This window comes from Castanea sativa, chromosome 11 (assembly GCF_040712315.1).
Source record: "Castanea sativa cultivar Marrone di Chiusa Pesio chromosome 11, ASM4071231v1".
NCBI lineage: Eukaryota > Viridiplantae > Streptophyta > Magnoliopsida > Fagales > Fagaceae > Castanea > Castanea sativa.
In genome coordinates this window covers 31611782-31629131 of record NC_134023.1, presented here as the reverse complement: position 1 = coordinate 31629131, position 17350 = coordinate 31611782, and the positions used below count along the sequence as shown (strand labels likewise).

Below are 17350 nucleotides of genomic sequence, written 5' to 3'. Positions count from 1 at the left end.
ATATATAGATGACTTATAACCTTGAATTGTTTTTTGTTCTACAAAAAAAAAAAAAGACTCACAAATATAAAATCATTCAAAATTATGTTTTTTTTTTATGGTTTACTTATTTTGGATTCCTCGTTTTTTTACACTAAATTAACTCATTTGGTATAAAAATTAAAAAATTTAAATTAGATAGGATACATGTCGCAAAATTAAATTCTAATTGAGATCTAATTTTTACATTGAATTAACTCACTTGGCACAAAAATTTAAAAACTTAAATTAAATAGGACACATGGAGCAAAATTAAATTTTAATTGAATTTTAATTTGAAATCTAATTAAATTTTCTCTTAATTTTACTAATTATTATATATAAAAATTATTATATACTATATAGATTCCACTTTTTACCCAAAAAAAAAAGAAAAGAAAAAGAAAGACACCGCGTAAGTTCAATATCATGAAAAGTATAATGAAATTACCTAAAAGAAAAAATTAAAAAATAAAAAAAAATGAAAAACCTTGAGGCTGAGGGAGAAAGAAAAAGTTGGTCAAAAACGCAACTGTTAGGAATAATAAATTAGGCCACCAAGTTAAAAACCAAACCAAACACAAAACAATGAGAAGAAAATAACAAAGAGAAGTCCAGCTCTCCATTGTTTGCACATTGTAAATTACCAACTTTACCGTCAATATCAAGCACCACGCGTGAACCATCAGAAGGTCAAATTCGTCATTCCCGATATTTCATTTTCATCTTGGCCTTCGTTGGCGAACATTCATTCTGTCATCTCTCTCCCTCGATCTAATCCAGCCAAAGCACAGACCCAAGAAATCAAACTCAGAGTCAGCGCCACCGTCTCTGTGTGTGCGTGTTTCTCTCTCTCTCTGACTCTCTCGCTCACTCTGGCCAGAGGTACCAATTTCCATTTCTACCCTCCACAAGATCCAAATCAAAAAAAAGAAAAAAACACTTTCAAATTCGTTGTTGTTGCATGAAATTGTAGTAATTTCAATTCCGTTTTTAATTGCATTATTATCAATGAGCTTGAAATCGTGACCTTATCAATTTTATTGTTGTAGTAGATGAAAGAAAGTAGAAATGAAATGAAGAATGATAGAACTTCAAAATCTTCATCAGTTAGCTCTCTTCCACTCATTCTCGACGTAGATGACTTTAAGGTAAGCCTATAAAAAAAACCGAATCGATTTCAATTTCGGAATCATAGGTCTTTGGCTCTTTTGTGATTGGTAGTAGTAGTAGTGTGTGTTATTAACATTAGGTTTGAGAAGTTTGCTTAATTTGAAGAGAAACTCTTGTAGGGTGATTTTTCATTTGACGCGTTGTTTGGGAACTTGGTGAACGAGCTTCTTCCGTCGTTTCAAGACGAAGAAGCGGATTCATCGGAAGGAGGAGGAGGGGGGCATGGTGGAAACGACGGGTTGTCGAATGGACATTTGCGAGGTGCGGCCGCCGCACCTTTGTTTCCAGAAGTTGATAAGCTCTTAGCTTTGTTCAATGATTCTTATAAGGAGTTGGTTGATCTTCGAAAGCAGGTGCGGTTTTATTTATTTATTTATTTTTAGAAACCTAGGTTATGAAATGTTGACTTTGATGAAAAAAAGAAAAGAAAAAGTAAATTAGCTGTTTGCCAAGGTTTCATTATTTATTTATTTATTTTTGTTTGAAACTGCTTGAAGATTGATGGAAGACTGTACAATCTCAAGAAGGAGGTGTCTATTCAAGATTCTAAGCACCGCAAGACACTTGCTGAGGTAATGAGTTGATTTTTAATATTTTGTGAAACATTATGAATGCTAGATACAGGGCAAAAAAAAAAAAACCCGAATAACTCGTTTTTGTGAAATCTCCAAAGTAGTGAAAATTTGTGTACATTTTGGATATTTGGGAGCCTTGCTTTATTTCTTGGGTGGGGGTGGATTGAATTTTATTGGTCTTTTCTGTAGTTTTCACAATACTGGTTCAGGACCATGAGTGGGGGATTGGGATTAATGCGATCTTGTGCTTTGTTTCTGATAATGGGTTCAACTCATTGGAATAGTGGGAACATGTAAATTATGAAAATACTCTGTATTCTAGTGGATTAGAGTCTGAAGAATGGAGTTGCATACAGAAAATGGATTTTTTTGTTGTTGTAATTTTTGTAGCTGCTTTACGTTCATCATGGTGAATATGAGGTGATCTTCTGCATTGATAAATTTGATTACTTATCCAAAAAAAGGGGAGTTTTGCATACAATAACTATGCATCTCATTTTCAGCTGGAAAAAGGTGTGGATGGGTTGTTTGGTAGCTTTGCAAGGTTGGATTCCCGTATTTCAAGTGTAGGGCAGACTGCTGCCAAGATAGGAGATCATTTGCAGGTAAAGCTTTCCTATGCTTCACTGCATTATGCCCTAGATCCCTGAACTTGATAAAATCTTGGTACCATCTCCATTGAAACTTTGTTATTTTATGTTTTTGTTTATATGTTATTTTTCTTGTCAGAGTGCAGACGCTCAGCGAGAAACTGCTAGTCAAACAATAGAGCTGATAAAGGTATTTGGTAACTGATCATTTAGTTTATGCTACCCGTTGTTTAGTATCACTAATTCCATGTTATTAATTTAATTCTTGCAGTACTTGATGGAGTTCAATAGCAGCCCAGGAGACCTAATGGAACTTTCACCTCTATTTTCTGATGACAGCCGTGTTGCTGAGGCTGCTTCAATTGCACAAAAATTGCGTAAGATGGCCTCACTTTCCTATATAGTTATATTTTCATGAGCCAACTCCTTATTGGTTTGCAAAGCTTGATGATGTTCTCTCCAAACTTAACTGCTTTTTGTGACCTATTCATGAATCATTCTTTTGTTAGTAGAATTAGTTGTGAGAAGAGCAATGAAGACTTATACTGAAAAAGCATGAGAAAAATAGTTTAAGCTTCTTTGCAAATGCGAGAAGAGGGTTGAAGACCAAGGAAGGTTTAGTGGAAGATTGTATGATATAAACAGAATTAAATGATCTAAAGTTTCTCTTTATTGAGAATGATTAGAGATGAATGTGCATAGGTCGTCATGAGTTTGGAAGCTATACCCATGATTAGGTTTCTTTTATGTTTACACCAATAACCAGACCAACAGTTACGTGGCAAGAATGTTAGAGAAGTTTACAATAGGATTGTGTCATATGCGAATTATCTGTGCGAATATTTTGAGGCTTTCATAAATGAAAGGAAGTTGGGGGGGGGGGGGCAAAAGGTTTTTTATCATTAATATTGCTTTTTATATATTTTTTTGTGCTTTCCAATGCCTGCCAATCATCTTATTGTTTCTATTGATTTCAGGGTCTTTTGCTGAGGAGGATATTGGAAGACAAGGCATAGGTGCAGCATCAGTTATGGGAAATGCAGCTGCTAGCAGAGGATTGGAAGTTGCGGTTGCTAATCTGCAGGATTATTGTAATGGTAAGTTTTACACAATAGTGCACATATTTGTTTATTATTAATATCAAAACTATTTATTGTGTTTTACATAATTTAAGAAGTTCACTTTGCTTGAAAGAATTTGAAAAGTGTGTGTATATATATATATATTTATAAAATGCTTCGATATAATTTCTTTTTGCCTGGATGACCCAATTTGAAATTTATGTTGGAAGTTGATATTGTTTTTCAATCTTAGTTCATCCGGGTAAAAAATTGAAAAATAAGATTGTTTGATATAAACAGAATTTGTAATCTTAGTGTCTATTGAGGTTCTTGTATGATTGGATGACTGCGTTGGGTAGCATCCCTTTGATGTCCTCTTTTGATTTTATAGACTTGTATGCGTGATTGTATTTTTTATATAGGGATAGATTCACGTATCTTATATGTTATCTTCCCTTCTTTTTTGAATTAATTTGTTTACTTTTTAAAAGAAAACATAGATGGTACAAATAATAACTATATACAAAGTTTCAACAATGTTGCGTAGTACTTTATAATTCTGCATTTTTGTAAGTAATAATTTCATTAAAAGTGCAAAAAGGGCCAAGAGTCCAAGGCCCTAGTACATGGGATGTATGCAAAGGAAGAGCCAAAAACAAAGAGAAGAATACAATGGATTATCTAAAACTCATGTTATCCAAGAAATCAACTAATCAAGCAAACTTGAGGTGGAGAAAGACGATGCTAAAGTCCACTCATTTAGAGTCTTTAAAATAAAAATTTCAGCCAAGAGCATTGTAGCTGAATTGGCACATTCTTTTGTTTCCAATGAAGACGTCTAAGGTTCAAATCATCCCTCATTGTAAATATTGAATTTAGCCAAAAAAAAAGTGATAATTTTCATCACAGGTAGCTCCTTTCCTTCATAAAATTTTGTTTCTTTCTCTCCAAATACACCACGACAGACATAACAGCATAGCCTTCCATACTTCACCGTTACTCCTCTTTCAAAATAGTCCTTTCCAGTGGTATAACATGCCCACCACCAAATTAGGCACCACCCAATTCACACCAAACAGGGAAAACACAAGTGACCACAATTGTCTGGCAAAATCACAATGGAGGAATGAATGTGCAACTGACTCCTCTTCACTCTTACACATGTAACACCAATCCATGATACTTATTCCCATCATTCTAAAATTGTTTGTAGTTAAAATTTTCCCCAATGCAGTGCACCAAAAGAAGAAAGCCAACCTCAAAGGTACACCAACTTTTCAAATGCTTTGCTATGGAAATTGTTTGTCTCCTTCCATGTGGCCTTATTATAATGACTTCTCACTTCAAACTGATGATTCTTTTGGGGTTACATGCCATTTTGTCTTCCTCCTCCCAGCTTATTGTACCAGCATACAAGTCCACCCTTAAATGTGCCATGGATTCTAACTCCTAATACTAACCTTGAGGAAAATTGGGTTCCAATGAGAGCTATTGTTGTGGAACTCTAGATAGTCTATCACTTTTGCATTGCTATCTATAGCTATTAAAAATAAATCCAGATACTTATCTAGTTATCCTTAATTGTGATACCTCCACTCCAAATATCATGCCAAAAGCAAATTTAAAATTGTTCCCAGAAACAAGATTTTGATAGTGAGTAATGTGATCTTTGGGCAAAAGTTGTCAAGTTTAAAACATATATGTTATAGAGAAGTAGTGGGCACATGGAACTTCTTATTTTGAAAATATATTTTGGGAAATTTTAAAATTCTAGAAATTAAGGATTGGAAAAAGAAACCATTTTTCAGCAATTCCCTTTAATATTGGAGTTATATGATTTATTTAATATTAATTTCTATAAATATCTTTGTTCTGTGTAGAACTGGAAAACAGATTGCTTGCTAGGTTTGATGCAGCATCACAGAAAAGAGAATTGTCTACAATGGCAGAATGTGCTAAAATTTTATCTCAGGTAATTTTATTTGTCAGGCCTGATAGGTAATAATATAATTTATTTAATATTAATTCTACTTATCAAAAAAAAGAAAGAAATTTAGTATGAATTCTAAACTTAATGGCGTTAGCAACTAACTCTTCTCTCCCTCCCCCACTTTCTTCTTTCCCATTCTTTCTTCATCTCTCTCTCTTTTCCATGGTTTTTTATATGCAACATTGGGAGAGATCAATTATAGGCCACTTACAATTGTTTGAAGGCTTAGTGATGAATCAGTGTTAATTTTTTTTTGATAAGTATGAATCAGTGTTAATATATGTCAGTATTCTCCAAAAATCTGGAAACTTTTACAATATTGCTAGTTATTTTGGTTTTTATTTATTTATAAGTAATAGAATTTTATGAGCAAAAGGAGATACTTGATGCACCAGGATGTGTACACAAAGTACTTCTAAGAGATTACAAGTACTTCTAAGAGATTACAAGTACTAATTGTTACAAGCAAAAAGAAATGAATTTAATAAAATCTATCACAGAATACACAGTCACTAGTGCCTATGGTTTTAGTTTTGGGTAGCGTTTACTATACACACCCTCTTTCACATTCTTATACACACACTTGAAATGCCTGAAATTGTTACTTCATGTCATGATTTCAGTGCATTTCAAGTGTGTATAAGAATGTGTTTAGTAGAGTGTGTACTGCTAATTTCCCTTTAGTTTTAGACCACTCGAACTATGATCTCAAGAAGCTAGCTTTCTACTCTTCAAAAATTAATTCCATATTATCATAAAAAAAAAATTCCATATCATGGAACATTCAATTGTTCCTCTCCTTCCATATAGTCCACATTAAACAAAGAGGATTTTTTTGAATGTCCTATTTTTACTTTTAACACCTTTTATTCTCCTTTATGAGAAATGTTGGCTTCCAGCCTTCCACAGTTCCAATCATCCAATGCCTATACTTTTCCTTTATTTGCAACACCCAATCACCTGGCTGTTGCATAGATTCCTAGACTATTCCATAGTCTTTCTCCTAGGTTTGGTAGGCTGGTGTTGTATGTGCAAGCGAAGTGGAAACTCTATTGACCATCGGTTACTTCATTGTTCCTACGCAGTTCTATGGTCACTGGTGTTTTGTTTGTTTGGGCTATGCCTAAAAGCATATTGGCGTTGTTGGAGTGTTGGAAAGGGGGTTTAGGTAGGCATAGCAGTGTTGATATTTGGGGCATGATACCTTTATGCGTAATGTGGATTATTTGGAGAGAATGTAATAATCGCACATTTGAAGGGACAAGAGCGATTGCATTTGGTGTTAAAATTGTTATTATTCTGTGTTATGTATGATTGGATGGCAGCCTTAAGTATTTCTCTCTAATTTTCTGGAATTTTTGGATTGTGTACTTTTAGATGATTTTAATAGCAACTCTTGTACACTTCCTGTGTACATGGGTTGAGATGTTTCTCCTTTTTTATTTTTATTTTATTTTTGAATAAAAATTCAGTGTTTTTTCTTTTGTTTTTGCCAAATGGGTCAGCACATTAAATAGTGATTAACTACTTTTTATTTGGTTACTTGCATCTTCAAAACATTAATGGCTGTCTACTCTTCAAAATAAGAATAATGGCTGTGTATTTAATTTTCTGGAACTCATATAGATTTTATATGCTTAGACGTATTACTCTTTGATGTTATCCAGATTATGATGCAACTTACTGCTTTTTCAAAATCTTAAGCATTGATGCAAAGAGCCTTTAGATTTCATTTGCCTTCTTTATTATTGTCTTTATACTTATAATCGTTTATTTTTTGGCTGCTTGGGGGGAGGGGAGTTTTGGGTTGTGGGAGACCATTTTGCATCTTGGTTGTTTCATTGTTCTATGATTTTGATTTGACCTATTTTTCATTTTGAGCAGATAATATGAATTTAGGATGCTGTAATAGTAGGATAATTATTTAAAAAAAAAAAAGTGAATCAGCTAGCTTTAACTGAATCTGAATAATCTGTTAGAAGTCACTGATGGATCCCCCTTCACCTCTGCTTCTCCCTTCCTTTCTTTTTCCTTCTTAATCTGACTGGCCTACTTTTGCATTGCAGTTTAATCGGGGTACTAGTGCCATGCAACATTATGTGGCAACACGACCAATGTTTATTGATGTGGAAGTCATGAATGCAGACACAAGATCGGTTCTTGGTGACCAGGGTGCACAAGCTAGTCCCAGCAATGTTGCTCGTGGCCTTTCTTCGTTGTACAAAGAAATTACAGGTTTGAAGGATTGTCACTCATCTTAATGTGAAGGATTGAATTTTTTGATACTGTATTTTTCTCTCTGCCTTATGTTTTTCTGCATAAGTGTTCTTGAATATATATCTTTTTTACCTATCAAAATTTTTTTTTTTGATACATTTGTTATGTCTTTGTTATTCTCTTGCAGATACTGTGCGTAAAGAAGCAGCAACAATTATGGCTGTATTCCCTTCTCCCAATGAAGTTATGGCAATTCTAGTTCAGGTATGCATGCGGGGACTCTTTTCTTTTTTTCCTACGTTTCATATACTTAATTGTTTTGCAATTAAACTTTAATGTGACATAAAAGTCATATTGGTTGTTAATTTTATAAATGACTACTTTTGTATGTTGTATGCAGCGAGTTTTGGAGCAGCGAGTGACAGCTCTCCTTGACAAATTATTAGTGAAGCCATCTCTTGTGAATCTGCCTCCTATGGAAGAGGGTGGACTTCTATTAGTGAGTAGATTAACTATGTTTTGTTTTTACTCATACAAATTCCAGGTTGAACCAACGATCTCATCCTTTTTTTTTTTCTTCATATTTAACTTGAGTTTTCAGTATCTAAGAATGGTAGCAGTGGCATATGAGAAGACACAAGAACTAGCTAGAGACTTACGAGCTGTTGGATGTGGTGACTTGGATGTTGAGGGTAATGAATTTAATATGCTTGTGCTTTTGGATTTTACCTAAACGTTTTCCTTATTGCAAACTTCCCATCTCTGAGAGAAATACTGGTTTGGCCAATGACCTATGGGCCAAATGGCACCACCACCATAAATATGGGCTATTGGGTGCAAAGATTCAAGTCCAGAGGGTGAATAAATATTCCAAGCCAAAAGGGGAAAAAAACTGTATGGATATCAGCGATTAAGGATTAATGAAGGAACCATGTTGACAATGGTTCCTTCATTAATCCTTAATAGCAGAGATAGTTTAGCAGATTGTTACCAAAGGAAAACTTAATAAATTTGGTTCCCTTTTGGTTCCTTCATTAATCCTTAATCCTTAATCCTTTAACTTAATGAAGGAACCAAATTTCCTGTCAATTGTTTTCCTTTAAGTGAACCAAAAGGGAACCAAAGAAAAAAAAAATCCAGAGATAGGTAATAATTTTTCCTTTATTAAGTTCAAGGAAAACTTTGGTTCCTTCATTAATCCTTAATCCTTAGCACTAATGAGGGGAAACTTTGGTAATGTTAAAGGAAATTTATGACAGAATAGTTCAGCAGAGATACATGATTTCAAGCAGGTTTTCATGTTATCTTGTGAGCAGTCATAACTCAGGGTGCCTGCTATCCAGAAATTTCTCTAGCTTGTTATGGTGAATAATGTTGCAACAGTTCTTGGGAACCTAATTATTGTTATGAATTTGGTAACTTAGTAACTATTACCTGTTGAACTATATCAGATGATAAGTGGTTTAATTTTAACCTGGCTCAATTAATTGATTCTACTTAATTCTAAACAATCCAAATCAAACAGCTTGGAACCAAATTCCAAAAGTCAAATATTTGGAATTTGGTTCCAATCTGTTTGATGGGGATTGTTTGGACAGAGTGGAATCATCTCTTATTTGAGGATACTGAAAAATCGTTGGATTAGTTAAAAGATTTATGCCAGCGAACTCTTTTTGATTGATCTTGGTGTTGGGGTTCCTTAGATTGTTCTTCCATCATAGACTTCTTTCATTTAGAATAGTCTCTTGATATCTTTGTCTCTTTGCTGTTTTGTTGTTGCTGTTTTCGTTGTGTTCATCATCATGAACTCAATTGTTTTTTTTCTTTTATCAATAAATTTACTCTTACCTGTCAAAAAAGAAAAAAAGATTCAACTTAATTCTAAAAATATTAGTGCTCCTTCGTTCTTAATAGCATTTTTTTGGGGTATTAGAGACATGGATTGTGAAAACTCATACTCTGTGTAGTTCCTTTAACATATTTTTGCAATTTAGTAGTGGGTCCATATTAGATTGTTTAACTTTTTCATCAAACCTAGGCATAATATAATGTATCATAGCTGATGACCTGAAATTATTACTTATTAATTTTGTAAGTGTTGGTTCTTTCAAGTGAACATTGACATAAATACAGCCTCATTTAAATACATGCCTTGATTCATATACAAGATTCACCTTGCTGTCTTAATAGCAACTCTCTCTTGGTTCAGGCCTCACAGAGTCTCTCTTTTCTGCTCACAAGGATGAATATCCTGAACATGAGCAGGCCTCTCTTAGACAACTATATCAAGCCAAGGTTTGCTTCAGTTTCATCATTTCTTGATCAATGTTTTAGCTCTCATCTTGTTTTAGTGGAAACGACTGTAACTTAATTATGCCATGAAGATCGAAGAATTGCGTGCTGAAAATCAGATCTCTGATTCAACTGGGACAATTGGGCGCTCAAGAGGAGCTTCAGTAACATCTTCTCATCAGCAAATATCTGTCACTGTTGTCACAGAGTTTGTGCGCTGGAATGAAGAAGCAATTTCTAGATGCACTTTATTTTCATCTCAGGTAACATTTGACCCTGCAATCAACTTTACATCTTATTTGAAGGGAAAAAAGGATAAAATGTGCAAATGTGTTTGCTTTCATTTCTACCTCAGTTTTGTTTTCTTTCTGTAAAATTAGGTTATGAATTCTCCAAGTTTATTGCTTCAATTGAAATTTTGAAGATTTCTAAGCAGTTATTTTAATATCTGTCCAAATAATTACCTATCAAAAAATCTGTCTAAATACTTAAAGAATAGGAATAGTAAACCACTTCAAAATACCACTGCAAGTCAAATTGCAATGAGGGTTGTTTATGTGGATGAGTGGGAAGATTGAATAATTGAAGTAGGTGATTGGAATAGTGACTTGACATTATCTATGTCTCTTTTGCATCCAATGGTAAAAAGAGACTAGTTAATGAAGTGGTGAATCCCTTTGCCACCTGTACTAGTGACGTAGGACAACCACAATAGTATAATAGAGAAGAAAAATGATAGAGTAAACCCTAGGAGTCAGCACCTAAGGGCTGCTTGGAATCAGCACCAAGCAAACTGGAGTCGGCACCAGTGTAAAAAGAAAACAAACGTTTTTTTATATTTCTCCAAAGCTGTGTTACAATAATCAAAAAAGTGTTTAAATAGCTACAACACAAAACCCTAACAACACAAAACCCTAATTATTAAATGTTCGGGCTTGCTTAATCTCAAGCCCAATAACTAATAGGCTCCATCCATAAGGCCACAGGTTGGGCCGTCTTCTTTTTGTTCTTCCTCCCATATGTGTGTATAATTGGGGGCCTATATCTCGTGTCCGCACCAACTAGTTTTCATCTCAGCATTTATTGTTGATGGTGGTTGAGGTCTTGAGCTCTGTTCTACCTGTATTTAATGTTTCGGATTTTGAACTTCACACTTGTGGTATTGGGTGGTAGCTTTGAAATATGGGGAAGACTAGGGTGGATGGTGTACAAAAGCTAGTAGAGGGTTGCTGGTTGCATGGTTGTAGCCTTGGGCGGAGCATCAAAATGGGATGGGATATGTTGTTTTTGGTCATGTAACTTTTGTTGTTGGCGAAGGTGTTTGAGTAAGGCTTTGGCATGGCTCATGGTGTGGACACACTCCTTCAAAGGAGCTGTATCCAGATCTGTTTGCTTGCTCAGTTGACAAGAAAGCTTCAGCGTCTGATTTGTTGGATCATCATGTGGGTAGAGAGATAAGGAGTTGGAATGTGATTTTTACAGGGAGTTGCACAATTGGGAACTGGATTCAGTAAATTCATTCTTTCCTTACTCTTCCTAAAGGGAAGGGGGGAGATAGGATGAGATGGTGTTTAAATGGGAATGATACATTTGATGTTAGCTCATTCTATAAGGCTATTCATGGCATGATCGGTATTCCTTTCCTTGGAAGAGTATATGGTGCTTTAAAGCCCCAAAGAGGGTTTCTTTTTTTATGTGGATGGCCGTTTGGGGTAAAATCCTTACTACTGATAATATCATAAAGAAGGGCTTCTCTTTCTTTAGTTGGTGTTGCTTATGTAGGCGTAGTGGGGAAACAGTGAGTCATTTATTGCTTCACTGTGATGTTACTTATGCCTTGTGTTGTGAAGTTTTCTCTATGTTTGAAGTTCAGTAGGTAATGCTAATGACAGTTGCATCTTTATCATTTGGGTGGAGGAATTGGTTGGGAAAGGGCAATTTAGAATTTAGTGCCATCTTGTTTGATGTGGTTGGTGTGCATGGTTCATAATAGGGAGAGATCCAACCAGTTGAAATCTTCTTTGATTTGCACCTTGTTTGAGTGGTCTTGGGTTTGGGGTTTTACTCATTGTAACTCTGTTTTTGATTTTCACAATTCTCTTAACTTTGCTTTGTAATTTTTTTGGCTGTGTTCATTATCATGAACCTGATTTTTACTTTTATTTTTTAGTAAATCAATTCTACTTAAAAAAAAAAGAAGAACATATTCAGATATTTTACCCGGTTTCTAATTTACTTTTAACTTGTCCACGAACAGCCTGCTACCCTTGCAACCAATGTAAAAGCGGTTTTCACTTGCCTGCTAGACCAAGTAAGTTGTCAATGAACTCATGGTATTCTCTAGATTCGTGTCATAGGAGCTCAGATTTTCTCTTTTTGCAGGTCAGTCAATACATAACTGAAGGGTTGGAACGGGCTAGAGACAGCCTGACTGAAGCTGCTAATTTGAGGGAAAGGTTTGTACTGGGCACAAATCTTAGTAGAAGGGTGGCTGCTGCTGCTGCATCGGCTGTAACTACCTGATCCCATTACCATATCTATACATTTTATATGTATTGTGAGATATATTTTAAAATTCTTCTGTCTAAAATGGAATAACCCAACATAAGAGTGATTGCTTGATACATAGGCAGAAGCTGCTGCTGCTGCTGGTGAAAGCAGTTTCAGATCTTTCATGGTTGCTGTACAGCGTTGTGGTAGTAGCGTGGCTATAGTTCAGCAAGTATGTTAGGATGCCTTCTTTAATTGTTTAAATTTAGCTCATGAGATAATGACCTGATATGGTTGAGAACTTAAACATGATTTGAACATTTCCCTTCAGTATTTTGCAAATTCTATTTCTCGGCTTTTACTGCCCGTGGATGGTGCACATGCTGCTTCATGTGAAGAAATGGCAACTGCTATGTCCAGTGCAGAGACTGCTGCTTATAAAGGGCTTCAACAGTGCATTGAAACTGTGATGGCTGAGGTCCGTTACTGAATTAAATCATTTCTTTAGATTCTAGTGCATAGAAGCAGGTAACCTGGGCACAAAACCTTTATAAAAATTGATCAAGTGATGGTGCAATCTCTTACTTTTCAGGTGGAGCGGTTACTTTCAGCTGAACAAAAGGCAGCAGATTATCGATCTCCTGATGATGGAATTGCTCCTGATCATCGACCAACAAATGCCTGCACGAGGTAAATTGAAGTGACAAATTTGGAACTTGTGAACTTAATTAATAAGGATGAAATTTTTACTGAGTCTGAAAACCTATTTACTTCACCAGTTTAAAATATGGTTATTTTAAGATATATATATATATAACCTTGTTTTTACCTTTTAACTTATTATGTTTGTCAATCATTTTATGTGACAAATCTGTGCCCATCTGTTACATTAATTGGAAAAACTATATTTGATTATGATGATGTTTCTGGATATTGAGTAATGTTTCTCTTCTCTTGGCTAGAGTTGTAGCATATCTTTCCCGTGTGCTTGAGTCTGCATTCACTGCACTGGAAGGTCTTAACAAACAAGCATTCCTGACTGAATTGGTATGATATTTATTTTCTGAAGTTTCTCATGACTAGTCTTGTATATGACTGTCATTTTAATGACTCATTTCTCTCTTTGACTCTTGTTGGCCTGGGTTATTTGTGTGCAAATGAGTTCAAGCATGCATTTGGTGAAGTAAGCATGTATGATGGACATTCAGTAAGAACAGAAGCTTTCATAGTTGAAGAATCAAATAATTATGTGATCCATTTTTGTTCATGATGAAGAAAATTGACTGAATTTAAGACAGATAGATTACCTTGGCATGGTAAAGAATGAATGCTGACAACTAATTTACATTTCTACACAGCATAATTAGTGTGAGCATCATAATTGCATTAAACTATTGACCTTGTTGGTTGTTTTTCCAGCAACCTTTTTTGTGTATATGATATTCCTTCACTTTTTATTCCTTCTTTTCTGTTTTTCTTTCTTTTGGGGAATGGACTGCAAATTTGAAGTTTTGATATGCTTAATATTAACATCTTTGTTCACATACTAATTTATCATTTTGTTATTTAGGGAAACCGCTTGCATAAAGGGCTGCTTAATCATTGGCAGAAGTTCACTTTTAATCCCAGGTGATTGGCTTGGCTCAAATGTTTTATGCCCCGCTATTCTTTTTTATCATTTCATGAAAGTTGTGTATGATTGACATGGCGAATGGTTGTTTGTCATTATGATATAAATTGGAGCTTTATCAGAGGTGTCTTTATGCACTGTGCAACCTTTTTTTAATATATTTTGACAGAGAGGTCTATTAGCTTATTGTGTCCAGATATTGGCAGAAGGTTATTCCTGTATATTGACTATATGGAGTAATTGATTTACAAAAATGATGAAAATCTCAACAAAGGAAGTTGAAGAAACAATTTCAACAACATATGGCAAAGTATTACCCTTTAAAATGAAAACCACATTCTCTCTTTTCACTCTCCTCCCCTCTAAAGTGAATTTTTTGAGTTTTCTTGTTACCTATGTTTGTGGCCCCTCTAGAATTGGCAGGGACTCAGTCTTTGAGTTTTGTTTTCAGTATTTCTTATGCGTCTTTTTTATCTTCTTTTTTTTTTCCTCTCCACTCTAAAGGTCTTTCTGATCCACCAACAGTTCAGTGGCTTTATTGATCATCTTCCTTTGTGGATTATATTGTTTGATGAACTATTGTTATCAAACAAAAAAAAAATTGTCAAACTCTGCAATTTCTTGTTGATTCTGTTCATACTTTTTAAATTGATTTTTTTGTCTGCTTTGTCCTTGGCACAAATGTTCAATCACTTTTTTTTTTGACAGTGGCGGACTGCGGCTGAAGCGTGACATAACTGAGTATGGAGAATTTGTGCGCAGTTTCAACGCTCCTTCTGTTGATGAAAAATTTGAATTGCTGGGCATGTAAGTTGCAAAAGGTTTGCATGATTTTCAATTTATTCAATTTTGTATCTCAGTTTACTGATGAATTTTTGTATTCAGCATGGCAAATGTCTTTATTGTTGCTCCTGAAAGCCTCTCGACTCTATTTGAGGGTACCCCCAGTATCCGAAAAGATGCACAAAGGTATTATTGAGTACATGTTAAATTGCAATTTTTGTGACTCATTCACTAGGAATGCATTTAAAAAGTTATTTTTTGTTTTACCAAGAAGCAAGAATTCCTTTTCCATTAAATACCAAGCATGGATAAGAATGGTAGAAAATGTTTAAATTTTCTGGGTTTTCCCCCCTTCTCATCCAAACACATCCAGGAAGTGCATTTTAACGTATTTCACAAGAACATTTTGTTTTGAGTTTATGACATTCTCTGGTAAGTGGTGAGTCTTTTACATTGACGGGTGCCTGTTTTTAATGGTGAAATTTTGATTCATCTCCCAACTCAGGTTTATTCAGCTTAGAGAAGACTACAAGAGTGCAAAACTCGCAGCCAGACTTAGTTCCTTGTGGCCAAGCTTGAGTTGATATGGAAGTGGAATGCTGATTTAAATTTGACTTTGAGATTTCTTGAATAGTTCATGGCAAGCTGTTACTAAGCTGTGGGGACCGACTCCTCAAGTTGAATTAATTTGGTGGCACCTGAACCAGTACGAGATTAAATTAATGGCCAGGCTGATGAGCTCATCTTTGGACAGAAAATTCAGTACAATAGATTTTTTTTATTATTTAAATTTCTTTCTTTCTTGGAGTGTATATTTTTTGAAGGTATGGATAGGATGAGCAATAGGTTTGTATTTATTTAAGGCTTTAACTTATGTTAGGTTCAATAGCTCTTGTTTGTGTGTCGAGGAAATTCATGTCCCGGTGTGCGCCCTTGTAAATGATACTTTTGGGTATGAATAATGACAAAGTTGATTTTGTTGCATTGAGTGGTCCAAACTTAAAATAGTATTTGTTTTTATTTCAATATAAATTAGATACGATGAGAATTATTTGTTCTACTTTTCTTTTGATCTTTGCTTGTTTGGAGGTCACTTCTTGCCTTAAGTTATCTGCCTATTACTTAGGCTTTTGAGTAATTATTGTGGAACATCTCATCTTCTGAAAATGCAGTCTATTTGCATGATTTAAGAAATATGTATTGCCAAAAGTAATAAATAGTTGGTTGGATTATTTCATTTTCAGTTACAGTTAAGAAGCGGACATTGGTGCGTGATGGTGTAATATGTTATATTCAACTATCTACAACCTTGCAGAATATATCTTGACAAAATTGAGTGATATGCGTATTTGACCAATAAACGCAAAATTGAGTGATAGATTGTAATAAATGCAGTAGAATAATTGTCATCCTAGTTTTAAACTCCAAATTTGTACTTGTTTCATTTAAAAGAAAAAACACCCTTTCAATTACATCCATACAAAAAGTAATATGATTTACAATTATTCAATTTTATACAACTCTTCGATTCCTCTCTTTATGAAGAAGGAATTAATAATAATGGGTCATAAGAGTACGTATACAAAAATGCTACGATACTCTCTAGTCTCTAATAATGATGAAGGACGCACCAATGAAGGTCCAAAATGCAAGTACATGTCTACTCCTACCAAGTTCATGAATCGCAAATGGAAAGGGGACGCAGAAGCACAAAAAGTGCAGCCAGTGATTTGGACACATGGCAATTCACGTAATTGTGGTGGGGGGCTCCTATTTTTGCTAGTGTAGCATCTTTCTCCCACTATAAAGTGCTCTCTCTCTCTCTCTCTCCATGAGATTTATTAGATAGAGAGAGATTGATTGATGAAATTTAGTGGGGGTGGGTTGCTTGTAGATTGCTATCTTCTTTGATAGCTAAGGTATCTATCACTTGCATATCCTTGTGCCAAACCCACGATAATTGCTCTGTAAGAATGGGCCACTTCGATACCTTCTCTCTCTCTCTCTCTCCATAAAAAAATACCAAGAAAACAAGTGCTTAAGATATTGAAGACCCCACAAATGACCAATGTATATCTTCATGATCGATTATCACCATCCCATTTCTTTTCAAGCCTCCATCGACCATATACGGCTAGACTTGTTAACTAGACATCTAAAGTCTTGTTCTATCCCATTCCCATACTTTTGACAGAAATTAAGGAGACCTTTGTTAAGTGCTGCAAATGTTTGACCAACCAAATGGAAACTGAACTAAAATCTCTCAAACTTAGCGTCCATCTACGATGGGCTATAACATAAAAAGATCTCTACCAACCAAACCCAATCCACCCCCAAAAGCACCTAGTGCTTTACTACTCTCTATCAATGTCAATACTCAATACGTTTTACAAAGTGCATAGCAAAAGAGAAAAAATATAGGGTACGTATGACAGCCCGGTTTGTGCCATAGGCTGTGGTGGTGGTCCAACTCTAGAGTCTAGAAATGCCTTTCATCTCTTCTTCAACATGCATCATCAAGATCAACAATA

At 34.9% G+C, this 17350-nt stretch overlaps 1 protein-coding gene across 3 annotated transcripts; it reads left to right on the top strand.

Annotated features, from left to right (window-relative positions):
• Window positions 1-594: 594 nt before the first annotated feature.
• Window positions 595-15879, top strand: LOC142615738 (exocyst complex component SEC10b). 3 transcript variants are annotated; one of them, XM_075788554.1, is made up of 25 exons: window positions 595-903; window positions 1074-1169; window positions 1311-1544; window positions 1689-1763; window positions 2270-2371; window positions 2496-2546; window positions 2628-2733; window positions 3334-3453; window positions 5298-5389; window positions 7474-7642; window positions 7812-7888; window positions 8025-8123; window positions 8226-8316; window positions 9834-9919; window positions 10009-10179; window positions 12174-12227; window positions 12299-12427; window positions 12546-12638; window positions 12738-12884; window positions 12999-13096; window positions 13369-13453; window positions 13977-14035; window positions 14745-14843; window positions 14922-15005; window positions 15325-15879. In XM_075788554.1, exons 2-25 carry the CDS (start codon window positions 1074-1076, stop codon window positions 15401-15403), a joined length of 2496 nt encoding a protein of 831 aa, XP_075644669.1. In that variant the 5' UTR covers window positions 595-903; the 3' UTR covers window positions 15404-15879. The 3 variants fall into 3 exon arrangements, with proteins under 3 accessions (XP_075644669.1, XP_075644670.1, XP_075644671.1); XM_075788555.1 differs by having other exon boundaries at window positions 765-903; window positions 1071-1169; XM_075788556.1 differs by having other exon boundaries at window positions 839-855; window positions 1071-1169.
• The last annotated feature ends 1471 nt before the right edge of the window (window positions 15880-17350 follow it).